The sequence below is a fragment of the Lynx rufus genome, unplaced genomic scaffold, assembly GCF_022079265.1.
Source record: "Lynx rufus isolate CCGP_SWC_20201006 ecotype Redwood Valley unplaced genomic scaffold, mLynRuf1.p SCAF_3, whole genome shotgun sequence".
NCBI lineage: Eukaryota > Metazoa > Chordata > Mammalia > Carnivora > Felidae > Lynx > Lynx rufus.
In genome coordinates this window covers 57,007,791-57,030,444 of record NW_025814845.1, presented here as the reverse complement: position 1 = coordinate 57,030,444, position 22,654 = coordinate 57,007,791, and the positions used below count along the sequence as shown (strand labels likewise).

General features: G+C 39.2%; 1 protein-coding gene and 1 pseudogene across 1 annotated transcript in view; one reads left to right on the top strand and one right to left on the bottom strand.

Moving 5' to 3' along the window:
• Positions 1 to 22,654, bottom strand: part of MTHFD2L (methylenetetrahydrofolate dehydrogenase (NADP+ dependent) 2 like) — a 143,584-nt gene that overhangs the window by 14,492 nt on the left and 106,438 nt on the right. The window contains exon 7 of the mRNA XM_047091991.1: positions 13,695 to 13,820. Coding sequence (XP_046947947.1) covers positions 13,695 to 13,820 — 126 coding nt within the window. The remainder of the gene's footprint in view (positions 1 to 13,694; positions 13,821 to 22,654) is intronic.
• LOC124520390 (40S ribosomal protein S3a-like) lies at positions 14,146 to 16,354 on the top strand (annotated as a pseudogene).

Sequence of the window (22,654 nt, the reverse complement as noted above, 5' to 3'; positions counted from 1 at the left end):
TTGTAGGAGGGATTTCCTGTCAAGTAGAGATGCTTTGAAAAATGCAAAGTAAGCCTCCAGCTGCTTGGAGCACAATTCACAATTGTTTACAGTGTCATACTTCCCTACTTCAACAATGTTGAGCTACTTTTGAGTACAAAAGACCTTTTGCAATTTTTCTTCTTTGCCTTTGATCCGCTCTTTCTCACCTGGAAAGAGCCCCTTCTTCTCCCTCTGCCCCCTCTCCATCTTATATACGCACACTTAGGTGAAATTCATTCATCTTTTGAGACTCATCTCAAAAGGGTTCTAGAACTGGCACCTTCGCTCTTGCTTATTTGAAAACTCTTAGAGTCATAATTGATTCTTCTCTTTCTTTTATATCTAATCATTCAGCCAATCATTCCGACCCTTCCTTTAAATTATATCTACCATCTAAACCACCTGTTAACACTTTCACCCATTACCATGCTGGTCCACACCCCATCTTGGATAATTTCTTTCTTGGATAATTACAATAGCCTCTTAACAGGTATCCTATTTATATCCCAGCCTCTCTAAGGTCTACTTGATATTCAGTAGCCTTGCTACTTTACTTTACTTTACTTTACTGTAAAATCCAAATTCCTTTCCATGGCCTCTAAGGACCTACATGATATGGCATCCCTGCTGCTACCTCTTGGACTTTATTCCCCCCGATTCGTCCCCTTATTTACTCTGTTCCAGTTACAATGGTCTTATGGCAGCTCATGAAAGCCATTAGGCATGCTGATCCTCTAAATCTGCACACTTTCTGCTCTGCGTGGGGGGATATTCCTCTCCCATAAATCCACAGCTCCCTCCGTCACTTTGTTCAGGTTGGCAGCGAGTCTTCCCTGAACACCCTCTTTAGCGACCTTACTCTATTAATTCTCTAGCCTCCCTTATCTGGTTTTATTTTTGTAACACCAAATGCTGCTTAATATATTACATGGATGTGTATGCATTTGTTTATTATCTGTCTTCTCCAACCTGATGTAAGCTACCTGCGGGTTAGGACTTTGCCTATTTAGATTATCGTTGCATCTCAAATGCCTGTCACAATGCCTGACACATAATATCCCTTCAACCCCTACTGCATCCCAGCCTCAGCCCTGCTCTGGCTTCCAGGAATTCCTGAGAGGGCCATGGGTGGCTCCTTCTCTTCTCACTGTGCTCGTCAGTGCTATTTGCAAAGGGCTCTTGTGAGGGGCCAGAGAAGCCCCTCAGACTGTACAGTGCTGGGAATCATGGGACAAGAACAAAAAATCATTGGCAGGAAATGAGCTCAGCTGTTGGGACCCCTGCAAGGCTGGGGTGTACCATTCTTGATGTAGTTTAAGAAAAGAGCAGGTTGTAAGATGGACAGATGAACCAGCCCAAGATCTGGGCCTTCTCCTTTTCCTTAATGTCCAGGGCAAGTCAGGTTAGGAGCTCCCTTTCCCTCCCTCCCTAGGACCATCCTCTCCCCATCCACACATTTCTCCCAAAGTTTGAGCACGGACTCTCATGAAAATTGTTCCCTCCAGTAGTTCAATGAGCTGGTGCTGGTCCTGTGTCATCCCTCTACTGCCTACAGGGTGGGATAATCTAGCTCCAGGAGGACACTTGGCCACACTGCTCTGCCAGCCTATCCATGGGAGGGTGCACACAGAACCCCATGGGAGGCTCCAAAGAGCAAGCAGGGCACTGAGGAGCAGACAGCAAACAAATAACACTGGGAGGGGAAGGCCCTACCTATGCTTTGTCCCCACTGTGTCCCAGCCTGAACTTAAGATCCCCCGCACTGTCGCTTTTTTTAAAATTTTTAAAATTGAGATCTCATTTATATAAAACATTGTGTAAGTTTAAAATGTACAACAGATTAATTCGATACATTTATATACTGCAATATGATTACCATCATAGCTTTATTTAATACCTGTATCACACCACATAATTATCATTTCTTTTTTGTGGAAAAATACTTAAGATCTAGTATTGTAGCAATTTTGAAGTATATAATATAATATTGTTGACTAGATTCACTACGATGTGCGTGAGTTCCAGAACTTATTCATTTTCTAGTTGCAAGTTTGCATCCTTTAACAGCATCTTTCCAGCTTCCCCCCACCCCTGCCCCTGGTAACTACCATTCTACTCTGTTCCTACAAATTTGGCTTTTTCAGATTCCACGTATAAGTAATACCACACAGCATTTGTCTTTGTCTGACTTATCTCAATAAGCATAACGCCCTCAAGGTCCATCCATGTCGTCACAAATGGCAGGATTTCCCTCTTGCTCATGGCTGAAAATATTCAATTGAATATATATATGCCACATTTTCTTTACCCTTTCATCTACTGATTGACACTTTTGTTTCCATATCTTGGCTATTGTGAATAATGCTGCAACAAACATGATTACATAGGTCTCTTTTTGATATCTTGTTCTCATTTCCTTTGGATACCCAGAAGTTGGATTGCTGGATCATAAAATCAACATGCAGAGGGGCACCTGGGTGGTTCAGTCGGTTAAGCCTCTGACTTTGGCTCAGGTTATGATCTCATGGTTCATGAGTTCAAGCCCTACATTGGGCTCTCTGCTGTCAGCACAGAGCCTGCTTCGGATCCTCCGTCTCTCTGTTTCTCTGCTCCTCCCCCCCTTGTGCACGTGCATGCTCTCTCTCTCTCTCAAAAATAAAAATAAAACATTAAAAACAATTAAAAGAAATAACATCAACATAAAGAAATTGGTGTTATTTCTATACACTAACAGTGAAATATATGAAAAATAAATAAAGAAAACGATCCCATTTGCAACAGCATCAAAAGCAATAAAATACTTAGGAATAAATTTAACTCAGGAAATGAAGAATCTTTACAATGGAAATTACATGACTTTGAAGAAGAAAATTGAAGAGGACACACGCAAAAAATGAAAAGATATCCCATGTTCATGGACTGGGAGAATTAATAGTGTTAAATTATCCATATTACCCAAAGCCATTTATAGATTCATTTGTCACAGAAATGGAAAAAAAAAATGTATGAGACCACTAAAGACATTGAATAGTCAATAGCAATACTGAGAAAAAAGAACAAAGCTAGAAGCATCACACTTCCTGATTTCAAACTATACCAGAAAGCTAGAGTAATTAAGACATTATGGTACTGGCATAAAAACAGACACATAGAACCAATGGAACAAAGTAGAAAGCATAGAAATAAACCCCTGAATGCAAGGTCAACCATTATTTGACAAGGGAGCCAAGAACACTTAGTGGGGAAAGGATACTTTGTTCAGTAAATAGTGTTGGGAGAACTAACTACATGTAGAAAAATGAAATTGAACCCATATCCAATACTACTTATAAAAATTAAGTCCAAATTAATGAACTTAAATATAAAAACCAACACTATAAAATTTCTAGAAGGAAACATAGGGGAAAAGTTCCTTGATATTGGTCTTAGGAATGATTTTTTTTTTGGATATGACACCAAAAGCAAAGAAAACAAAAGCAAAAATCAACAAGCAGGACTACTTCAAGCAAAAAAGGCATCTGCACAGCAAAAGAAACAGTCAACAAAATGAGAGGGCAACGTACAGAATAGGAGAAAATATTTGTAAATCATATATCACATAAGGGGTTATTACCCCCAAATACCTTATCAAAAATACTTGAGGAATTCAAACAACTCATTACAAAAAACAAACAATCCAATTAAAAAATGGACAGAGGACATAAAAAGACATTTTTCCAAAGAACACATCCAAATGACCAACCAGTACATGGAAAGATGCTCAACATCACTAGTTATGAGCGAAAATACCGGGCTGGGCATACATACAAAAACTTTAGTACTCGAACCAGGAGACATGCAGAGTCTATGTGGGCCCTGAGCCCAGGAACAGCAGATGGGACTTTCTAATAGGCTTTCCCCTAGTTCCTGCAGGTTTCACTAGAGCTTACTTAAAGTACCACTGCTCTCACTACTGGAGACTCTCTGGGGTATGCCTGGCCAAGGCCCTTGGTCTCTAGCTGAGCCCCACAGCAGCAGCAATAGCTCCATTTCTTAGGGTTGGGGACCCTGGGTCCACTGCAGATTCCCACCCTGAGGCCTTCAGCCCTACCTCTCGTTCAAACGACCCAATTTAGTCAAGGCTGGCCTGTCTCTGCTATTACCCTATCTATCTGGGATCTTAGTATCACCCGCTCTGACCTACCCTGGGACACTTTGGGAACCCTTGCTCAAGAAGCAGGTCACCTGGGGCCAGTTTGTGCCACAGCAAGACCAGAAGGGGCAGAAGGAATCTCAGGGACCACCTAGCTGGCTCCCTTCCCAGCAGACCCTAAGTAGACCTCATGCTCTCCTGCCATGTCTCACTTTGTGGGTTTCTCTTTCTTTTCTGGTCATAGCAGGTGGTAACTTGCATGTCTTTCCTATTCAGGATGAGTTGCAGATGGTGGCTGAGTCAAGGCAGGTATCTAGATCTTCTCCCCTAGCTATGTTTCCAAGTCGTGAACATATTGTATGACATACATTTCAGTAAAAAAGTATGACTCAAAGAATTTGAAGGGCTATACTGAAAACATCAGTAATGACCAGGAGATCAAAAGTAAGGTCAGTAAAGAGACATGAAAGTGGAAACCAAAAAGGTACCTGATATAATATTGCATGAAGTCGTCAAAAAGTGTCTTGTCTTTACCGATGATTGAATAATAAAAATGAGTTTAATTAGAACTGAAGACATTTTGGTCAGATTGTACTATCTACACTTTGCAACAAAACAAAACAAAACAACAACAAATATATATATATATATTTCGAGAGTGCAAGCAAGCAGGGGAGGGGCAGGAGAGGGAGAGAGAGTCTTAAGTAGGCTCCACACTTAGTGTATATATTTTATATACAGAGTTCAGAGTTAGTATTGTAAGATCTGACCCAAGACATGACTTCACTGACATTAGGCATCCACTGACCCCACAGGAAAGAGTTAATACGTGGATCATGTTTTGAAACTGACTAAAAAAGCAATGAGGTATTCACAACTAAAAGAATTCAGGGTAGACTGAATGGTATGTAGATGCTGGATGAGGAAATCTCTCTGTGTCTTTGTCTCTGTCTCTGTCTCTCTTTTGTCAAGAGATTAGTCTTCAAGCTCTTATGCACAGAATGGATCATTATTCATCCAAGTATGACTTCCCATCTAGAGCCTATGGATTCCACATCCTTTTTGCTCCCACATAGAGTAGCCATGTGGCTACATTCAGGTCAATAGGATGCTCGCAGAAGTGATGCATACAACTTTCAGTTCAATTTTCTTAAAGGTAAAGTCACATGCCCTCGTCTCTCTTTTACCTTTCGATGGAAGAAAACATGGATGAGTAGGCGATTCAATTTCAACTGTGTGGATAAGAAGAGGGTTCAAGTGAAACAGTGTTACGGGCTGAATTGTGACTCCCCCAAATTCATATGTTGAAGTCCTAACCATCAGTCCCTCAGAATGTCACCATATTTGGAGATAGGGTCTTTACAGAGGTAATTAAGAGGAGGCCATTAGAGTGGACCCTATCCAAGATGACTAGTGTCCTTACAGGAAGAGAAAATTTGAACACAGACATGTACAGAGGAAAGACAAAGTGAAGACAGGGAGAAGTTGGCCATCTACAAGTCAAGGAGAGAGAAGCCGCAGATGAAATAACCCTGGGGACACTTTGATCTCTGACTTCTAGCCTCCAGATTTGTGAGAAATAAATTTCTGTTTAAGCCATGCAGTGTTTGGAACTTACTTATGGCAGTTTTATCAAACGAACACAAACAGCAAGATGGATGAAAACAGTCTCCCTGAATGAAGAAGGGCTGTCTAACTCCATAGACTTTTGTAGAAGACAGCTAAGCTATCTTGGAGTTCAGGTATTTTGCCATTCCTTTGTTACGGCAGCCTCATCTATCATCTGGTATAATACTGAGAGAGGGGAAAAATAGAAACAACTGATCATTTAACAAAGAGACAGAGTGAGGCAAATTATGATATATTTACTAAACATAACCAGGAACCAGGACTTCTGCGTGGAAAATGGCTGATAAAAATCTAAGGGTATAAGACATATTCCTCAAGCAACGTAAAATATGCAGACGCAAAACATCTGGAAGCAACTATAGTTTAAAAAAAATTGCTTGTGTTAGAGTAGGTCTTCTTTTCCATATAATGTGGCTTCTTTACTTTTATAATTTAAATTGGTTTCATCAACACTGTAATGTGCCTTTAGACTTAGGTCTGTAATTTCTATGTAGTCCTATACCTGTAGGGCAGCAGAGAGGATCACTCTTGGACATCAGCCCCACCTATTCGGACTCTGCGAAAAGAGCCTACATGTTGTTCCTGCCTCTCTCCTTCCTTTTTCAGCAGTTCTTTCCAGCATCATTCTATTCCCTGTTTTGGTACAGACCAGTGAGTGGAGAGGTGTGGTCAGGAATGGAAGACAGGGAGGAGAGATGGTAAAGAACAAGGAGCAGACAATCCAGTCCCTTTCATTCCATTGCAATCCCTGAAGAATTCATCATAAAACTGAAGCAAAGCTATTAAAAGCTTCAGAAGACTACAGAAACATCTGTGTGGTAGCTAGGAGGTGCAAATGGGGCCTGAGAACTCGCCAATGTGAACCAGGTTAGCCTGAATTAACAGCACGGGAAGTCATTAATTAGATTGTTCAGTTCACCAAATCCATTCAGAGAACTGCTGTCATAAAAGCAGCATAATTATGAGCTTGTCCAAGACTACAGACTACTTTCCAGTCAGAAGAAGCAATTTACAACTCATACCACATAATCTCTTGTTTCCATCTTATGAGGATACAGTCTTATTTGTTAGAAATGTATGAAGTTTCTCTCAAAGCTACTAATAGAAAATGACCAGGGGAAAGTAGATAGGTTCCACTGTTGTTATTATTTTTTTTAATCTGTATAGGAAATCTAAATTTTTCAGATAAATTACTTGTTGCGTGATTGTTAGCTATTACAAAGAATTCTTAGACATACAAAATAATTTTTATCACAGATGCTTTTTAAAATACTGGTCTTCTTTTACTGCCTTAAATTAGAAGGGAGAGGCATATTCAGGTAATTGAAGGGGAATGGTGGTACCTGTCAGAGGCTGGAAGCAATGATGTACCATCTTGAATTCTATGATTGAGGATCAATTCAAACCAAAATAGCATTTCAATTCAGTAATAACTTTAAGGCCCCATTAACTCCTCAAGGGACCCAGAGAGGAATGGTGTTGAAGAAAGGTCCTAACTTGGATCTATTATCAAGAAAAGCACCAGTGTGGATTCCCTAGGAAAGGTGCTAAGCCAAGCATACCTGCAACCCTCAACAACATACCTAGGTAGTAATCCTGAGACACTATAATCAAACACAATTGAACAGTCACATAGTAGAGGCGATCATGGCATTGGATCTGAATTTGAACTCTATGACCACTAATTTCCCTAGACATAGAGATAAATATGGGCAGTGCTCACTTTTCACAGTAGCAGAAAAAAAAAAAAAACACATACAAATGACTGTGCAAGCTGAAACAGCGCAGAGCAATTTTAATAATCATTGGAGGATATTACATTTGTTCAGTAACCTTTAAAAATGTTGGTGAAAACATTAAAAATTCTCTCTCTATGGTTTATAAATGTATAGGGAATTGAAAATAGTAAAACATTTATTTAGTATGCCATAACTAATAACTAAGTTATAACTAAGTTATTTAAAACATTAGAAACATTGAGTATTAAAGCCTTTTATTTATTTGTAAAAACTTATCAAGAGTAGTTTGAACAATTTTTGTGTTCTTCTGGTCACATACCATGCAGTATACGGTGAGCATCTTTCCTATGCCTTAGTGAATTTCAGATTCCTTTCCAAATTTGGATCAGCTTCTAACATTTTGTATTTGCATGTTAATGCCATTAAATATATCTGAGAGTTCTTCTACTTATTTTATTTATTTATTTTAAATGTTTAATTATTTTTGAGAGAGAGACAGAGCACGAGCAGGAGAAGGACAGAGAGAGAAAGAATCTGAAGCAGGCTCCAGGCTCTGAACTGTCAGTGCAGAGCCAGATGTGGGGCTTGAACCCACAAACTGTGAGATCATGACTGGAGCCAAGGTCGGACGCTTAACCGACTGAGCCATCCAGGCACCGCTCTGAGAGTTCTTTTTATGTGAAGTTTTATGCCAGTGTCACTTCCTCTGGGACACTGTTGTCCTTTTAGCAGCAACTACTTTTCTCATTTACATGGAGAACTTCACCTTTGCTAAGTTCCTCTGGCTCCATATCCAGAATCTTTCAGCATTATCACTTTTTGTATCTTTGCTGGCAATTCCCTCTGTTTGTGACCTACTTTTATAAAATGTCATGTGGTTTATTAGTGGGAAAAAAGGAGTCAATAGAACTACACACTTCACTGAACTGAGTAAGATGTCCCATGAGCAATCACCAACAGACTTAGAAGAAGTGATGTCATTGGCCGCAGATCACTGTGCATATTTGTTATTTGCATAATGATTTCTACATTGAAGAGCTGGCAGAAAAGTTTGCACTTAATGCAGTTATAGGTAATATAGCAAACTAACTGAAATTCAAACCACTCTGTTGCAGGATTGGTGTTATTTAACTAAACCATGGTAACTGATATCTGTGCATATCAGAACCACATAGAGTGAGGACAAACACTGATACTCTTGTCTAGACACTTTTAAAACTTGCTATTGTATATATCCTAGGGGGAACATAAAAGAAATAACTTCATGTCTTAAAAGGAAGTATTGGGGCACCTGGGTGGCTCAGTTGGTTAAGCATCTGACTCTTGGTTTCAGCTTGGGTCATGCATGATCTCATGATTCGTGAAATTGAGCCTCTCTGACAGCACAGAGCCCACTTGGGGTTCTCTCTCCCTCCCTGTCTCTGTCTCTCTGTCTCTCTCTCTCACAAACACACACACAAAATAAACTTCAAAAAAAAGAAAAATGAAAGTATTAACATAGTTAAATACAGAATAGTGAAGACAAAGCAGGGTAGAAATTCCAAATGCCTGGCTATGAACACACAGTGTCCCATTATGTGTCATCTCTGGGCAAAGATGCCCAGGCTTTGTGTGCCTCTGTAAAATGGGGGATAATAACAATACCTTATACGGCTACCTTATAGGGCTATCATAAGAATTAAATGAATAATTTAGGGGTATAAATTTAGGGGTATAAAAGGCTGAGAATGGTAACCACCTCTCAAACGCCAACTACTATTATCACTGAATAAAGAATAATTCCAAATGACCTGAGAAGAGGGTTTCCCCATGTAAGAAAGCCTTTCCTACCTTCCTTACTCTCCGCATAATTTTCTACTAGATTTGCCTGCCTCCTCTCTAAGAATATTGGCAATTTTGTGACCAAGGTGGAAGGGAGTTGTTGGAGGAATGGTGGAGGGAGGGACAATTATTTCCCTCTAGGCCACCAGCTCAGGAAGGGCCATTTGACTCTATTCTGGGCTCAGGAGAAGGAGAATGAAGAAAGAAGGAAGCAGAGAACAGAGCAGAGAAAAAAGTGAGAACAGGAAACCCTAGAAGATGAAGGAAGATGTAGTCTGGAGACAACTGTATTTACACCAAAACCAAAACCTGACATTAGCAACAGAAAGAAATATTTAGGATGATTTATGTCTCCTTCCATCAAGAATTATAGTAAAGGATGATGCAAGCCTCACGCTGTATCTGATACAAAATAGCACTCAGAGGAGAGGCGTCTGATTCAAAACTGAGGCCAAAACATCTAATAATAAAGATTACACGTAGGCATCCATATTTTCTTAGAAAGAAAATAGATACAAACGACTCCTGGTTTCACAAATCACTGAATTTGCAAATATTTACATATTTCTAATATTTCTCAAATGGGGTCCATGAATGCAATTATTCTTTAAAAATCATTCCCACCAACGGCCACCCTGTTTCCTTTATTCGAGAGCTGAAAATGTCTGCAAGGACAATTTACTTTAACATTTGACTTTACCTACACCCATTTGTTTATCTTGGCTATACAGTGAGAGGGAAATGTTCACCGATACTCACAAAGCAGCCACACTTTCCCTCTGGCAACCTGCAGCCACGGCTGCCTACAAGTTTTACGGCATAACCCAAGTTGGAGTCCCTCCCTTGCAGCCGAGGGATCATCCCTCACCTCAGGTTAAGTCCCGATGAAGAACCTGAAGAGCAACATGTCAAAACCTATCACTTGCATGTTCCTCCGGGTGGCTGAGTCACGGCCTCACTGGCAAGGTCTTCTTTACCAAGTCCAGGTCTTCCTTAGAGCCCTGGTTCTGTGATCCAGGGGGTGAGCAAGGGTAATATTATCAATAAGATGGGCGTGGCCTTATGACAGAAGCAGAAAAGCCTGACCTACCCAAAGTTTCTGTGTTTCTACATAACCGTTTGGTAGCACTCAGCTAGATGTCCAAGATGCAGCACACACAAGGGCTGGAAGGAGCCACTCCTGTCACTGCTACCATTTAACCGGTAACACCACTGACGGCCAGGGAGGCTGCAAAGTTCCTCGGTTATGATGCTAGGTCTAAAACACCTCTCTGTCTCCCAGCCCAATGCACTTGCCTGTTTATCTTACGTCTTTGTTTCTCTTTGTCATTTCCCTTTTTTATTTCATTATATACCTAGATATGCATAACTGCAGTTCAGTTTAATAGATTCCGCCAAATGGCATGGTATGTGATCTGAAGTGCATATTCGTGTGTGACTAAGCATACGCGCACACCCCCAAAAGCTCATTTTTAGTGTTTTTATAATACCCCACAAGCAAAAAACATTCTTAGCTAAACATAAGAATGCGTGGAAATGCTTTGAGACCAATGAACAATTATACGAGAGAAGGGTCTCAAAAGATGTGTTGCACTGCTGGGTAAGTTTGCTCTACGAGCAGAGTCAAGGTTGTGAACTGCAAACATCTCTGCTTTTCTTGCCTCGAGCTGGCTATCACGTTCTGTCTGTGCCATCTGGGTGCACCAGAAGTGTACGGTGATTTTGCAATAAACACGTGGTAACTGTAATGTCACCAAGAAGCAGAATGACAGTGCAAAAATGAAGAGAAAAAATGAGGTCAGGTTTTAAAACGAAATGTATCCTTACCCTTTGAAGTTGAGAAATTCACATAAATTATTGATATCTGATATTACTGATTGAACATGACAAGTGAAACAAAGAAATGAGGTCACTTCCTGAGGAGTTCAGCACGTACACGTAACACGCACATGTACACAGACAGACAGCCGTGGTTACCCGCAGGGATCCCCCTGCTGACCTGAATCTCCATCACTGGCAGGGACCTTGCAAATGACCGCCTACGAGAGCAGTGTGCTGTCGGTACCTTGCTCTTATTCGCCATTCTGTCCCCAGAATGTATTGCTACACATGTGTCCTCAGGTCTTTCTTTCTTTCTTTCTTTCTTTCTTTCTCTCTCTCTCTCTCTTTCTCTTTCTTTCTTTCTTTCTTTCTTTCTTTCTTTCTTTCTTTCTTTCTTTCTTTCTTTCTTTCCACCAGTCTCAGATTGCCTACATGATACAACCTGCAATCTCACAAACACGGAACCAATACCCTAGAACACTTGGGTGCCTGCATGTTAGGTTCCATTCAATACCATGCTAGGACTTCGGTAAATCATTGCCTGATGACCAGATTCCAAGAGGAAATGTACAATTGGAATTATTTTAAAAATCACATCATCTAGGGGTGCCTGGGTGGCTCAGTCGGTTAAGCGTCTGACGTCGGCTCAGGTCATGATCACACGGTCCATGAGTTGGAGCCCCGAGTTGGGCTTGTGCTGACAGCTGAGAGCCTGGAACCTGCTTGGATTCTGTGTCTCCCTCTCTCTCTGCCCCTCCCCCACTCACACTCTGTCTCTCTCAAAAATAAACATTAAAATTTTTTTAAAAAAATCAGGTCATCTATTATTCCTTTTAGTTTGTCTATAAAGACACATCTATGGCTGATAAAGTTCTTGACATGGCCCTGCTTTTTTGGCCAAATGATTAATCTAATATATATGTATATATTAGATTTCTAATATGAAAATACCTCCATTTACTAAATTTATATCTTATTGGACAACTAAGGATTCCTAGATTATACTGAAAATCTGAATGCATCCAAGTATCTGACAAAGATATGGAAGTAAAATTGGATTAGGGGTCAGGTATCTAAAACTATCTGTGTAGGGGCTCAGTAGAGATAAGGCATTGAGTTACAACTGTTTTTTGTTACTACATATTTGCTGCCTTATCCCCTTCAATGGCCATAGAAAAGTTATCCTAGTTCCTCTTCCTCATCCTCTTTAAAATACAAGTGAGGAATGTTGACTTGAATTATCCAGGTAACTCTCCAGATCTGAAATATAGTTAGGATTAGCAAACACACCCCAAGGCTTTAAAAGTGAATGGCTGAAATTGTGGAAAAAGCCTAAATGTCCATCAACTGATGAATGGATAAAGAAATTGTGGTTTATATACACAATGGAGTACTATGTGGCAATGAGAAAGAATGAAATATGGCTCTTTGTAGCAACGTGGACGGAACTGGAGAGTGTGATGCTAAGTGAAATAAGCCATACAGAGAAAGACAGATACCATATGTTTTCACTCTTAGGTGGATCCTGAGAAACTTAACAGAAACCCATGGGGGAGGGGAAGGAAAGAAAAGAAAAAAAAGAGGTTAGAGTGGGAGAGAGCCAAAGCATAAGAGACTCTTAAAAACTCTTAAAAACAAACTGAGGGCTGATGGGGGTGGGAGGGAGGGGAAAGTGGGTGATGGGCATTGAAGAGGGCATCTTTTGGGATGAGCACTGGGTGTTGTATGGAAACTAATTTGACAATAAATTTCATATAATAAAAAAATAAAAAATAAAATGCGCCTCAAAAAAAAAAAAAAGAGTGAATGGCTGAATATATAGCATGGATAGCAAAGTATAGAGACACTCCAAAAAAAGTAAAAATAATGTCTGGTACAGAAGGCCAGCTGCATTCTTTCACTAAAAACCTGTAAAACCTGTACTATAAGGAACTTAATCTTTTTTTTTAATGTTTATTTATTTTTGAGAGAGAGACAGAGCATGAGTGGGTGAGGGACAGAGAGAGAGGGAGCACAGAATCTGAAGTGGGCTCCAGGCTCCAAGCTGTCAGCACAGAAGCCAACACGGGGCTCAAACTTGCAAACTGAACCGGGAGATGGTGACCTGAGCAGAAGTCTGATGCTTAACCGAATGAGCCACCCAAGTGCCCCTAATATAAAACTAAATATTAATGGTGTAATTGTATTTTCCTCCCAAGAAGTGAGAGAAGGAAAGAAGGAAGAAGGGAAGAAAGACAGGCAGGGAGGATAAGAAGGAGGGAGGGAAGGAGGGAGGGAAAAAGGGAGGGAAGGAGGGAGAAAGGTAGGAAGGTAGGAAGGAAGGAAGGAAGGAAGGAAGGAAGGAAGGAAGGCAGGAAGGAAGGAAGGAAGGAAATATGGAAGTGACTAAACTTTTGCCTCAGAGGAAAGAGGTGTAATGATTATCAACTTAATAATGCTTGCATCAAATACAAAGTTTCTCTTTCTACCATAAAAACATGCAAAGTAGAATCTTTCATTTTCTTCACTTATCAAAAGAGATAGTTTGTTACCTTCAAAGTCCACATCTCCAACCAGTTTTGTCTTTCCTGTCACTGGGTCGTGGACATAGTTGATACCCACGTCAATTACAGCAGCACCTTCTTTAACCATATCAGATGTGATCAACTTAGGAATACCTGAAAGCAAAACACAGTTGTAAAACACTCTGGAAAATATTTAAACTTTGTCCTTGAGCATACCAAAGGTTTATACAGCTAATGTTTTGTTGTCATGGCTTTAAAAAAATATACAACAGACACTGTTTCTAGGAAGAGACCAACGGCACTTGATCATTTCCGATGAAGCAGAAGAATAAAGGCAGCACATGGGGACTTCTGTGCTTAAAATCCTACCTGGATTTACCCTTTCACCTCAGAGATTGCTATCAGATTTCTCCAGATGGATATTCACTAGAGTCACATCCTTGTATATTTCACATACTATAAATAGCATAGGGACATCATGGCTATGAAACAGGCTCCTGTTGAGGTTGGGTGGAATGAAAACTACTTGGAAATTGGAGGTAGAGACAAAGACGGGTGAGGTGGGGTGGGGGTGGGTTCGATAAAAAGAAAAAAATGAAGTGAAAATAATTTAAATGCTCAGGGTGGTGGTAAACTTTAAAGTGCCACACACATAGTGGTATCTTATCAACTCCAAACATGAAGTGTTATTTTGAGCTTTCTTCTTATTTTTTCTTTGATTCTTTGATTCATTATGTCTGTATATGACTTGGAAAGGTGTAAGATATACTAAACTCTACTATTTCTCCATTGCAGTTGGAAAGATCGCTCTACAGAGATCTTACATCACCATGCATTTTCTATAATTATTTTCAAACTTTATTTCAAGTACAACAGCACCAGCTAACAATGGTTAATGTTCCAGTTATTTTTGTTAATAATTAAAAACCATTCCTAAACTTAGTGACTTAAAATATTTTATTATTACATTTCGTGGTTCTGTGGGATGACTGAGCTCAGCTGGCTGGATCTTCACTGGAGTCGTTCACATAGTTGGACTCAGACAGTGGCTGAGGCTGGAGTCACCTCAAAATGTGACTAGGCTGGTTGTCCAAGATGGCTCACTCACATGGCTATAGTTGTTGCTCATAGTTGGCGGAGCTCAGTTGGGGCTGTCAACTGGGGCATACAGGCATGGACTCTCCTGTGGCTTGGGCTTCCCACAGCCTAGCGTCTGGCTTCCAAGAGTCAGTGCTCCAAGAGACAGGAAGCAGAAGTTGCCGGTCACTTAAGCCTAGAACCTGGGAGCTGGCACAATATCATTTCTGTCATATTCTATCAGTCAAGCAGTGAGAGAATCTAGTTAGATTTAAGAGGACAGACAGAAACTCCATTTCTCAGTGGGAGGAAAATCAAAGATTTTGTGGCCATCTTTAGTCTGTCACAATGTTTCTGGTGGACACCGTGTCTTGCAGGTGATTTACTCATTTTCACATTCTACATCCTTTGCATGAAAAGGACTCAATGTTGTGTGGTCAGAGGCTTCCTTCTACCTAAATTATCCACTTATGCATTCCAGATGGCATATGATTTTTAGTACAATTAAGATTTTAATGGCTATAAAGAAACAGTCAGTGCTAAAATAGATGTAGCTACCTGATACATTCCTTAGTCACATAATAATATAACCAATGAGGCGTCAATGTTTGAAATCTGTTTTTTTTCTCATGCTTTCCTACCCTAGCCCATAGAACTTCTTTTTATCAGTTCTAGCATAGACATTGAGTATTGTTCTACAGATAGTAATAAAATCCCATTTTTTTCTTGGAATCCAATAGAAAAAGAAAACCTAGACTTTTGGCTCCCTGAGCAGTGCCATGGCAATCTGAAGAACAAGCACCTTAAGAAAGGCAGCATAAAGGGAGCCAAGAAGAAAGTGATTGATCCATTTTATAGGAAAGATGGGTATAATGTGAAAGCGCCAGCTGTGTTCAATATAAAAAATATTGGAAAAACACTAGTTATAAGAACTCAAAGAACCTAAATAGGATCTGATGGCCTCAATGGTCATGTTTTCGAAGTGAGCCTTGCTGGTCTGCAGAATGATGAAACTGGATTTAGAAAATTCAATCTAATTACTGAGGATTTTAGGGCCCAAACTGCCTGACTAATTTCCATAGCATGGATCTTACCCGTGACAAAATGTATTCCATGGTAAAAAAAAAAAAAAAAAAAAAAAAGCAGACCATGATTGAAGCCCATGTTGATGTCAAGATTACTGATGGTTATTTGCTTCATCTACTTTGTGTTGGTTTTACTAAAAACTGAGACAATCAGATTCGGAAGACCTCTTATGCTCAGCACCAACAGGTCCACCAAATTCAGAAAAAGATGACGGAGATCATGACCCGAGAGGTGCAGACAAATGACTTGAAAGAAATGGCCAATAAATTGATTGCAGATAGCATCAGAAAAGACATAGCATCAGAAAAGCCTTATCAGTCTATTTATCCACTCCATGATATCTTTGTCAGAAAAGTCAAAGTGCTGAAGAAGCTCAAGTTTGAATTGGGAAAGCTCATGGAGCTTCATGGGGAAGGTAGTAGTTCTGGCAAAGCTGCTGAGGACGAGACCAGTGCTATATTGAACGAGCTGATGGATATGAGTCTTAAACAGTCCAAGAATCTGTTCAAAATTCAGACATTTAATGGTGACAAAAAGTCTTATGTGTGATGTTTAATTATCGATCATTCTTTTTAAATAATCTAAGCTTGGTGAATTCGATGTTCCGATGTGAACTTCTCTGAGTTGTTGTTTGGATTTTATCCATTGCTCTTAGTTACTAAAGAGCTCTGAAAGGGTAGCGATCTAGTTTAAGCTGTAGTGACCCGGATGCAAGTTTTATAGATGGTTAATAAAATCTTTTCTTTTTTTAGAAAAGCTGTAAGTTGATTATAGATAGCTGCAGAAAATATTTTTAAGATGAAAATGTTGATGAAATAGTTACTAAAATCCAGCTTTTGAGAAAGATCCAGATTTCTCTCTCGATTGTAATAGTCCATTACATTTGCTCTGAGAATATCAGACTGGCAATAACAAATGCACAATTTTCAAAATAGAGATAAATGTGAGCTTGATTTTAATTGTTAGGAAAATTAAAAAATAGAAAAACCTTAAATATGTGTTTATTTTTTTCTGATGATGACACCACATATGTCCACTGTAGAAAATCTAGAAAAAATCTAAAAGTTTAAGATAAAAATAAAAATCACTATAATCATGCCATTCAAAGATAATAAGTATATTTTTATTGTATTTCTAGGATTTCAAAATATTTATATATTAGATATAGAATATGATACCTATAACTTTGCTTATATTGTGACTATAAATCCTACCATTTTGCCATTAAAGTTAAATTATGAACATTTTTCCATTTTATCAGTTATTTGAAATTTAAAACCTACATGAAATAATTTATCACATGGATTATCATAATAAGTTATGCAGTCCTGAACTCTAATATTTTGCTATCATGATTAAATGTGGTGATGACCACTTATGTTCAGAAAACTACAGATGGTTTCTTAGTTGCAGCATCAAATTTGACAAAGTTTTTCACTGAACCCTTATTTACACGATGGAAAACTGTGGGTTGGATGAAAGCTCCAATTGGTACAATTCTGGATAGTTAAATAACGTATTCCAAAGCTATTGGTCAATGCATCTGTAGGAAGGTCTGCAGAGGTCTTCCATGAAAAGTATTTGTCAGTACCATTTTCCAAATTTTTAATAAAGAACTTGGAAGAACACACTGTCACTGTTATGGTTATTGTATCTTTGTTTTCCTCCAGGTCTATTTTCTGCCTTTCTCTGCTCTCGTCTATGCCAGCGGCAGGGCTAATCCTTAAAGAGGTCTTGTGTGCTACCTATATCTCCTGGAACCCTGTGACAGCCTTGAGGACAAGCTCAAGCTAGCCTACTGGAGGATATAAATCCTGTGGAGGGAAGCTGAGTCATTTCAGCTGAGGCCATCCTACACGAGTCAGACTCTATCTAACCACCAGCTGAAGGCAGATGCTTGAGCAAGCCCAGTCAAGATCAGAAGAAACAAGCCACGGTCACTGTAACTGACCAGCTGAACCCAAATTCATGGGAAATAAAAAAAAAAAAGTGATTCTTTAAGGTGATTGAGTTAGTTTTGTTTTTGTTTTTCTTAACACAGCAATAGCTGCATAGCCCTATATTTGTAAATGAACAAAATTGGATAGAATAGCTAATAGGTAGCCCACTTTGGAATGATGGACTATACAAGTTGCAAGAAAAATTTAAAAGGGGATAAATGTATAATTCTGACCAGGTGCTTTACTTGACTAAAAGCTCATTAAAAACTATTAGGCTACTCTAAGACAAACAGTGTCCAGATATAAGGATATAATGTTTTCCTCTATATTTTTATTTTTTTTTTATTTTTTATTTATTTTTTTTTATTTAAAAAAAAAATTTTTTTTCAACGTTTATTTATTTTTGGGACAGAGAGAGAGACAGAGCATGAACGGGGGAGGGCCAGAGAGAGAGGGAGACACAGAATGGGAAACAGGCTCCAGGCTCTGAGCCATCAGCCCAGAGCCCGACGCGGGGCTCGAACTCACGGACCGCGAGATCGTGACCTGGCTGAAGTCGGACGCTTAACCGACTGCGCCACCCAGGCGCCCGTCCTCTATATTTTTAGCAGACTCTCTCTGGAGTCATTGGTTACATCCAGGGGCTGGTCTAGAGAAGGATAATTAGAATGTATCTAGAACTCATGCCATATGGAGCAAGTGCTATCGAACTAGTTGGTTTAATTGCTTACTACCAGTCTGCAACAGGGTAAAAAAGCTTCTGCACAATGTAAAACAACTATATCACTAAACACATTGTTTGATTCAGGTAGCTTTATTTATTCATAGCAATGTGTTTTCAGTGAAGTATGTTGATTTATGTTCTGGTGCAGCGCCTTATCTTGTTGTGGACCTAAGGTTCCCAGAGGTAAGAAAGAGTCATGGACTAATACTGGTCCACACACTGAATACCTCTGAAATGGAACGGTTGAATAAACTCAGGTTGCCTATCTAAGGAAAAACAAAACAAACAAAAACAACTGAAAACGAAAGCAGAACCCAATAATCGTGGTCGTGTTGTCAGTACGTTAAATGAAGAGTAGATTTACTCTACATGTTTGCAGAAAGAAAAATGAAAGAATGAGGGAACAAAGGAAATAACTTTCAGCTCATAATAGAGAATATTTTAAGAATAAGAAAACACTACAGAAAAAGAAACTGTATACTGCCCTTATTCCTCACTAGAAATATTTACTATAGGGTAAAGGAAGAATTAATTAATTAATTAATTAATTAATGTCTTCCATTTCTATGATTTAAACATTGTCTTTTTGTGTCATCAAATTAAATGTTCTTTTCTTTCTTCTCTCAATTCATTTCTGATCCTTGCAGACTTCTAAAAAAATTTTTTAACGTTTATTTATTTTTGAGAGGGGGGGCAGGGAGAGGGCGTGCGGTGGAGGGGCAGAGAGGGAGACAAAGAACTCGAAGCATGCTCCAGACTCTGTGCTTCAGCCCAGAGCCCCATGCCAGGCTCGAATGAACTCATGAACTGCAAAATCATGACCTGAGTCAAAGTTGGCCACTTAACCCACTGAGCCACCCAAGCAACACTGATCCTTGTACTCTTCTGACCCTATCATAGAAATAATACAGATTTTACTCAATGCTGGAATTATAACAAATGGACATTCAAAATCTGTTTTAGATATCTTAAATACTCTAAGTCATCCATCTACATTGTTGTCTTGTAGAGGCAAATGACTGGAAGTATAAAGTTGTCCATTAATTACATTTTTAAAGGCACTGAAAAGAAATTTCTTAGACATGATATATTTAGTTCTCCAAGTATACAAATGCAATATATTTACATTCTTACTGTTTGAAAACAGTGAAGTAGAATTAAAAGCCATTTAAATATTTAGTAAATATTTAAATATCAGTAGGTTTTTAATGCCATTAGTATGTGGAGTCAGATCGTTCTTTCTTTTTGCATTTTGTTAAATTTGCAAATGAACAGTGATTTCAACTATTTCCTATGAGATTTATTTATTTACTTATTTCTTACATTTTGCCAAGATAATTCCATGGAAACCTATCCTTAAATCTTATATAATTTGAAGGCTCAAGCATTATATGTGAGAACCGAAACCATCCACACCCACATAGCTTACTGTATACATTAATATGACTTTACTATTCCACTGTTTTCATCAACATGACTTTATTATTCTAGAAAACCCTTGCTCAGAAAGGTAGAAGCTACAGATAATTTCACTGTCTCTGGAAGTTACTAAAAACTCATTTAAATTATCATCAAGTTGTTTGACTTTTCCATGGCTGTTTGTTCTCCAAGACTCTTGAAACCCCTTGCTTTAAAACCCTCTCCCTGTTGTACCCACCAATCCCTGTTATGCTCCTTACCCAATCCTGAGCAAGTCTCTGTATTAAAAAAACTTGCTTTAAAACAAATTTTCAACCTCTAAGTATCTCAACTTTGCTTCTATGCCACAAGACACTACTCAGATAAATAGGCTCTTGGGGTGGGGGTGGGGGCGGGAATCGCTGATTTGAGGAATTTGATGATTTCTGTGGCATAAATACTCCTCTATTGCATAAATATCCCTACCACGACTGACTTCAAGATAGCAAGTGACATCACTGAACGCAGAGTTGGAAAGAGATGCTCAGAACCAACCTTCACAGGTTGGCTGATGGTAGAGAGCTCTTGTGCACACAGCTCCTAAAAGACTGCCAAGACAGTGTTTTCCCATGCTTCTGTAATCATAAGCTCAGATTTGTCTTATCAATGGGCTGTTTGGGTGTTCAGGGAGAGCCAGTATTCAACAACATTGCGGATCCATGAAGATTTCCTCTGTTACCACTCTTAACATTCAAGACCTCAACTCAGAAACCACAGGTGCCTCTGTGGCCCCTTGAGTCTCTTGCTATGATAGGAAACTGTTAGTCTCTCCAACTAGAATGATAAGGTAAGTCTAGTAATAAGTCTGAAATTTGGTTTATTTTGTTAAAGCTCCCCAAATGCTGAATTTATTTCATTTTTTTTATGAATAAGGAACCCTTTTTAGGAATCCTTTGATTACCCAGTTAAAAGTCTTTTATCCTTAGTGGAAATTGGTCTTATTACGTGCAACACAATTTGTCTATATCTGTTATTTATTGTTGTATGTCTATATGGGAGAGGTTCACAGGAGAGGTGTGAGTAACCTGGACAAATCCATTCTTCAAACTGATCCTGAGGACTGAAAAATTCAAAATATGTATTTTGAACTTTGGAAAATCCTATGGAAAAACTTTGCCTCAGGTCACTAAGCACAATTTTATGGGAACTTTCCTCAGTCTCGTTTCATCTGTGAAATCTCCTGAAACCTTTCTCTCTGGGGAGAATGGCCTATTGGTCAGGTTTGCAGCTGGAGATGGGCCAGCCATTAGACTTGGGGGGCTGAGGCATGAGGTATATAAGTAGTACTTTCAACTGACCAGTCCCAGACTCTCCCGGACTTGCCTCAGTCTAAACCCAATATCATCTTCCCCATTTGATGTACACTCCTGCTTCTTATACATGTTTACACAAATTCTTTAAAACAAATTTTAAATTTGTTTTAAATCCCAAATTCTTTAAATTCCCAAAGAATCCCAAATTCTTTAAAACAAAATTTTTTAATTTTTATTTATTATTGAGAAATAGAGACAGAGCATTAGCATGGGAGGGGCAGAGGGAAGGGGAGACACAGAATCCGAAGCAGGCTCCAGGCTCTGAGCTGTCAGCACAGAGCCCAACATGGGGCTCGAACTCACAAACCATGAGATCATGACCTGAGCTGAAGTCAGACACTTAACTGACAGAGCCACCCAGGCACCCCAATCATATCCCAAATTCTTATACTTACCTTTCTAGATGGCATCATTTCACCAAGGATAATTTAGAATTATAATAGCCATTCTGAAGAACTTTTGAGGTGAATAAAAGTGTTCATTGGAGAGGTGTCTTAGAACATACAGGGAATACAATTCCACACATCCAGTGGTCTGCATTTTTTAATGTTTTGAGGAAGTATCCAAAGGTATTCAGATTCCAAAACTGTTTCCTTAAAAGATGTCTTCACCATGACAAACAAAATGGAAAAACCTAAAAATGGTCTCTCTTCTAGATTCCTTCAAATCTCAGCACAACCCTAATAGCCTTCATCCTATTATTCCTCTTTCCTCAGCTATTTCCCCCATTTTCTTCTGACTTATTCCTTTCACTCCTGGCTGGCCAGAAACCCCCAAAATGCAGTTGCCTTGCAAAGTTAAATCCCCCTCAGAACAGGGAAAACTGCTTTGTTTTAAGATCTAGTCTTATTCTGAGCTGAAAGTCAATGTTAAAGATTTTCCAAAACCTAGTCAGCTAACATCTGCAGAGGATTTAATAATAGTTTCAGGAACAAATAATTCAGTATTCCCAAATATATATCAAACAGTATATATATTCACATACAAAAGAAGTGGAGGGGCGCCTGGGTGGCTCAGTCGGTTAAGCATCGAACTTCAGCTCAGGTCATGATCTCGCGGTCCGTGAGTTAGAGCCCCGCATCCGGCTCTGTGCTGACAGCTCAGAGCCTGGAGCCTGTTTCAGATTCTGTATCTCCCTCTCTCTCTGACCCTCCCCCATTCATGCTCTGTCTCTGTCTCAAAAATAAATAAACGTTAAAAAAAATTAAAACAAAAAGAAGTGGATAGAAAGGTAGAATTCAAAACTCTAAATCGCATAAGAAATCAAAGGAAATTAGATAAATTGTATATATTTGACAAGGTCTTCTGGAAACTATCCCCCAAATTATTCCTGTGAACATAGACTGGATTCTTACCCAGTCTTATAAGTAAAGAAAGGATCTGTCCATT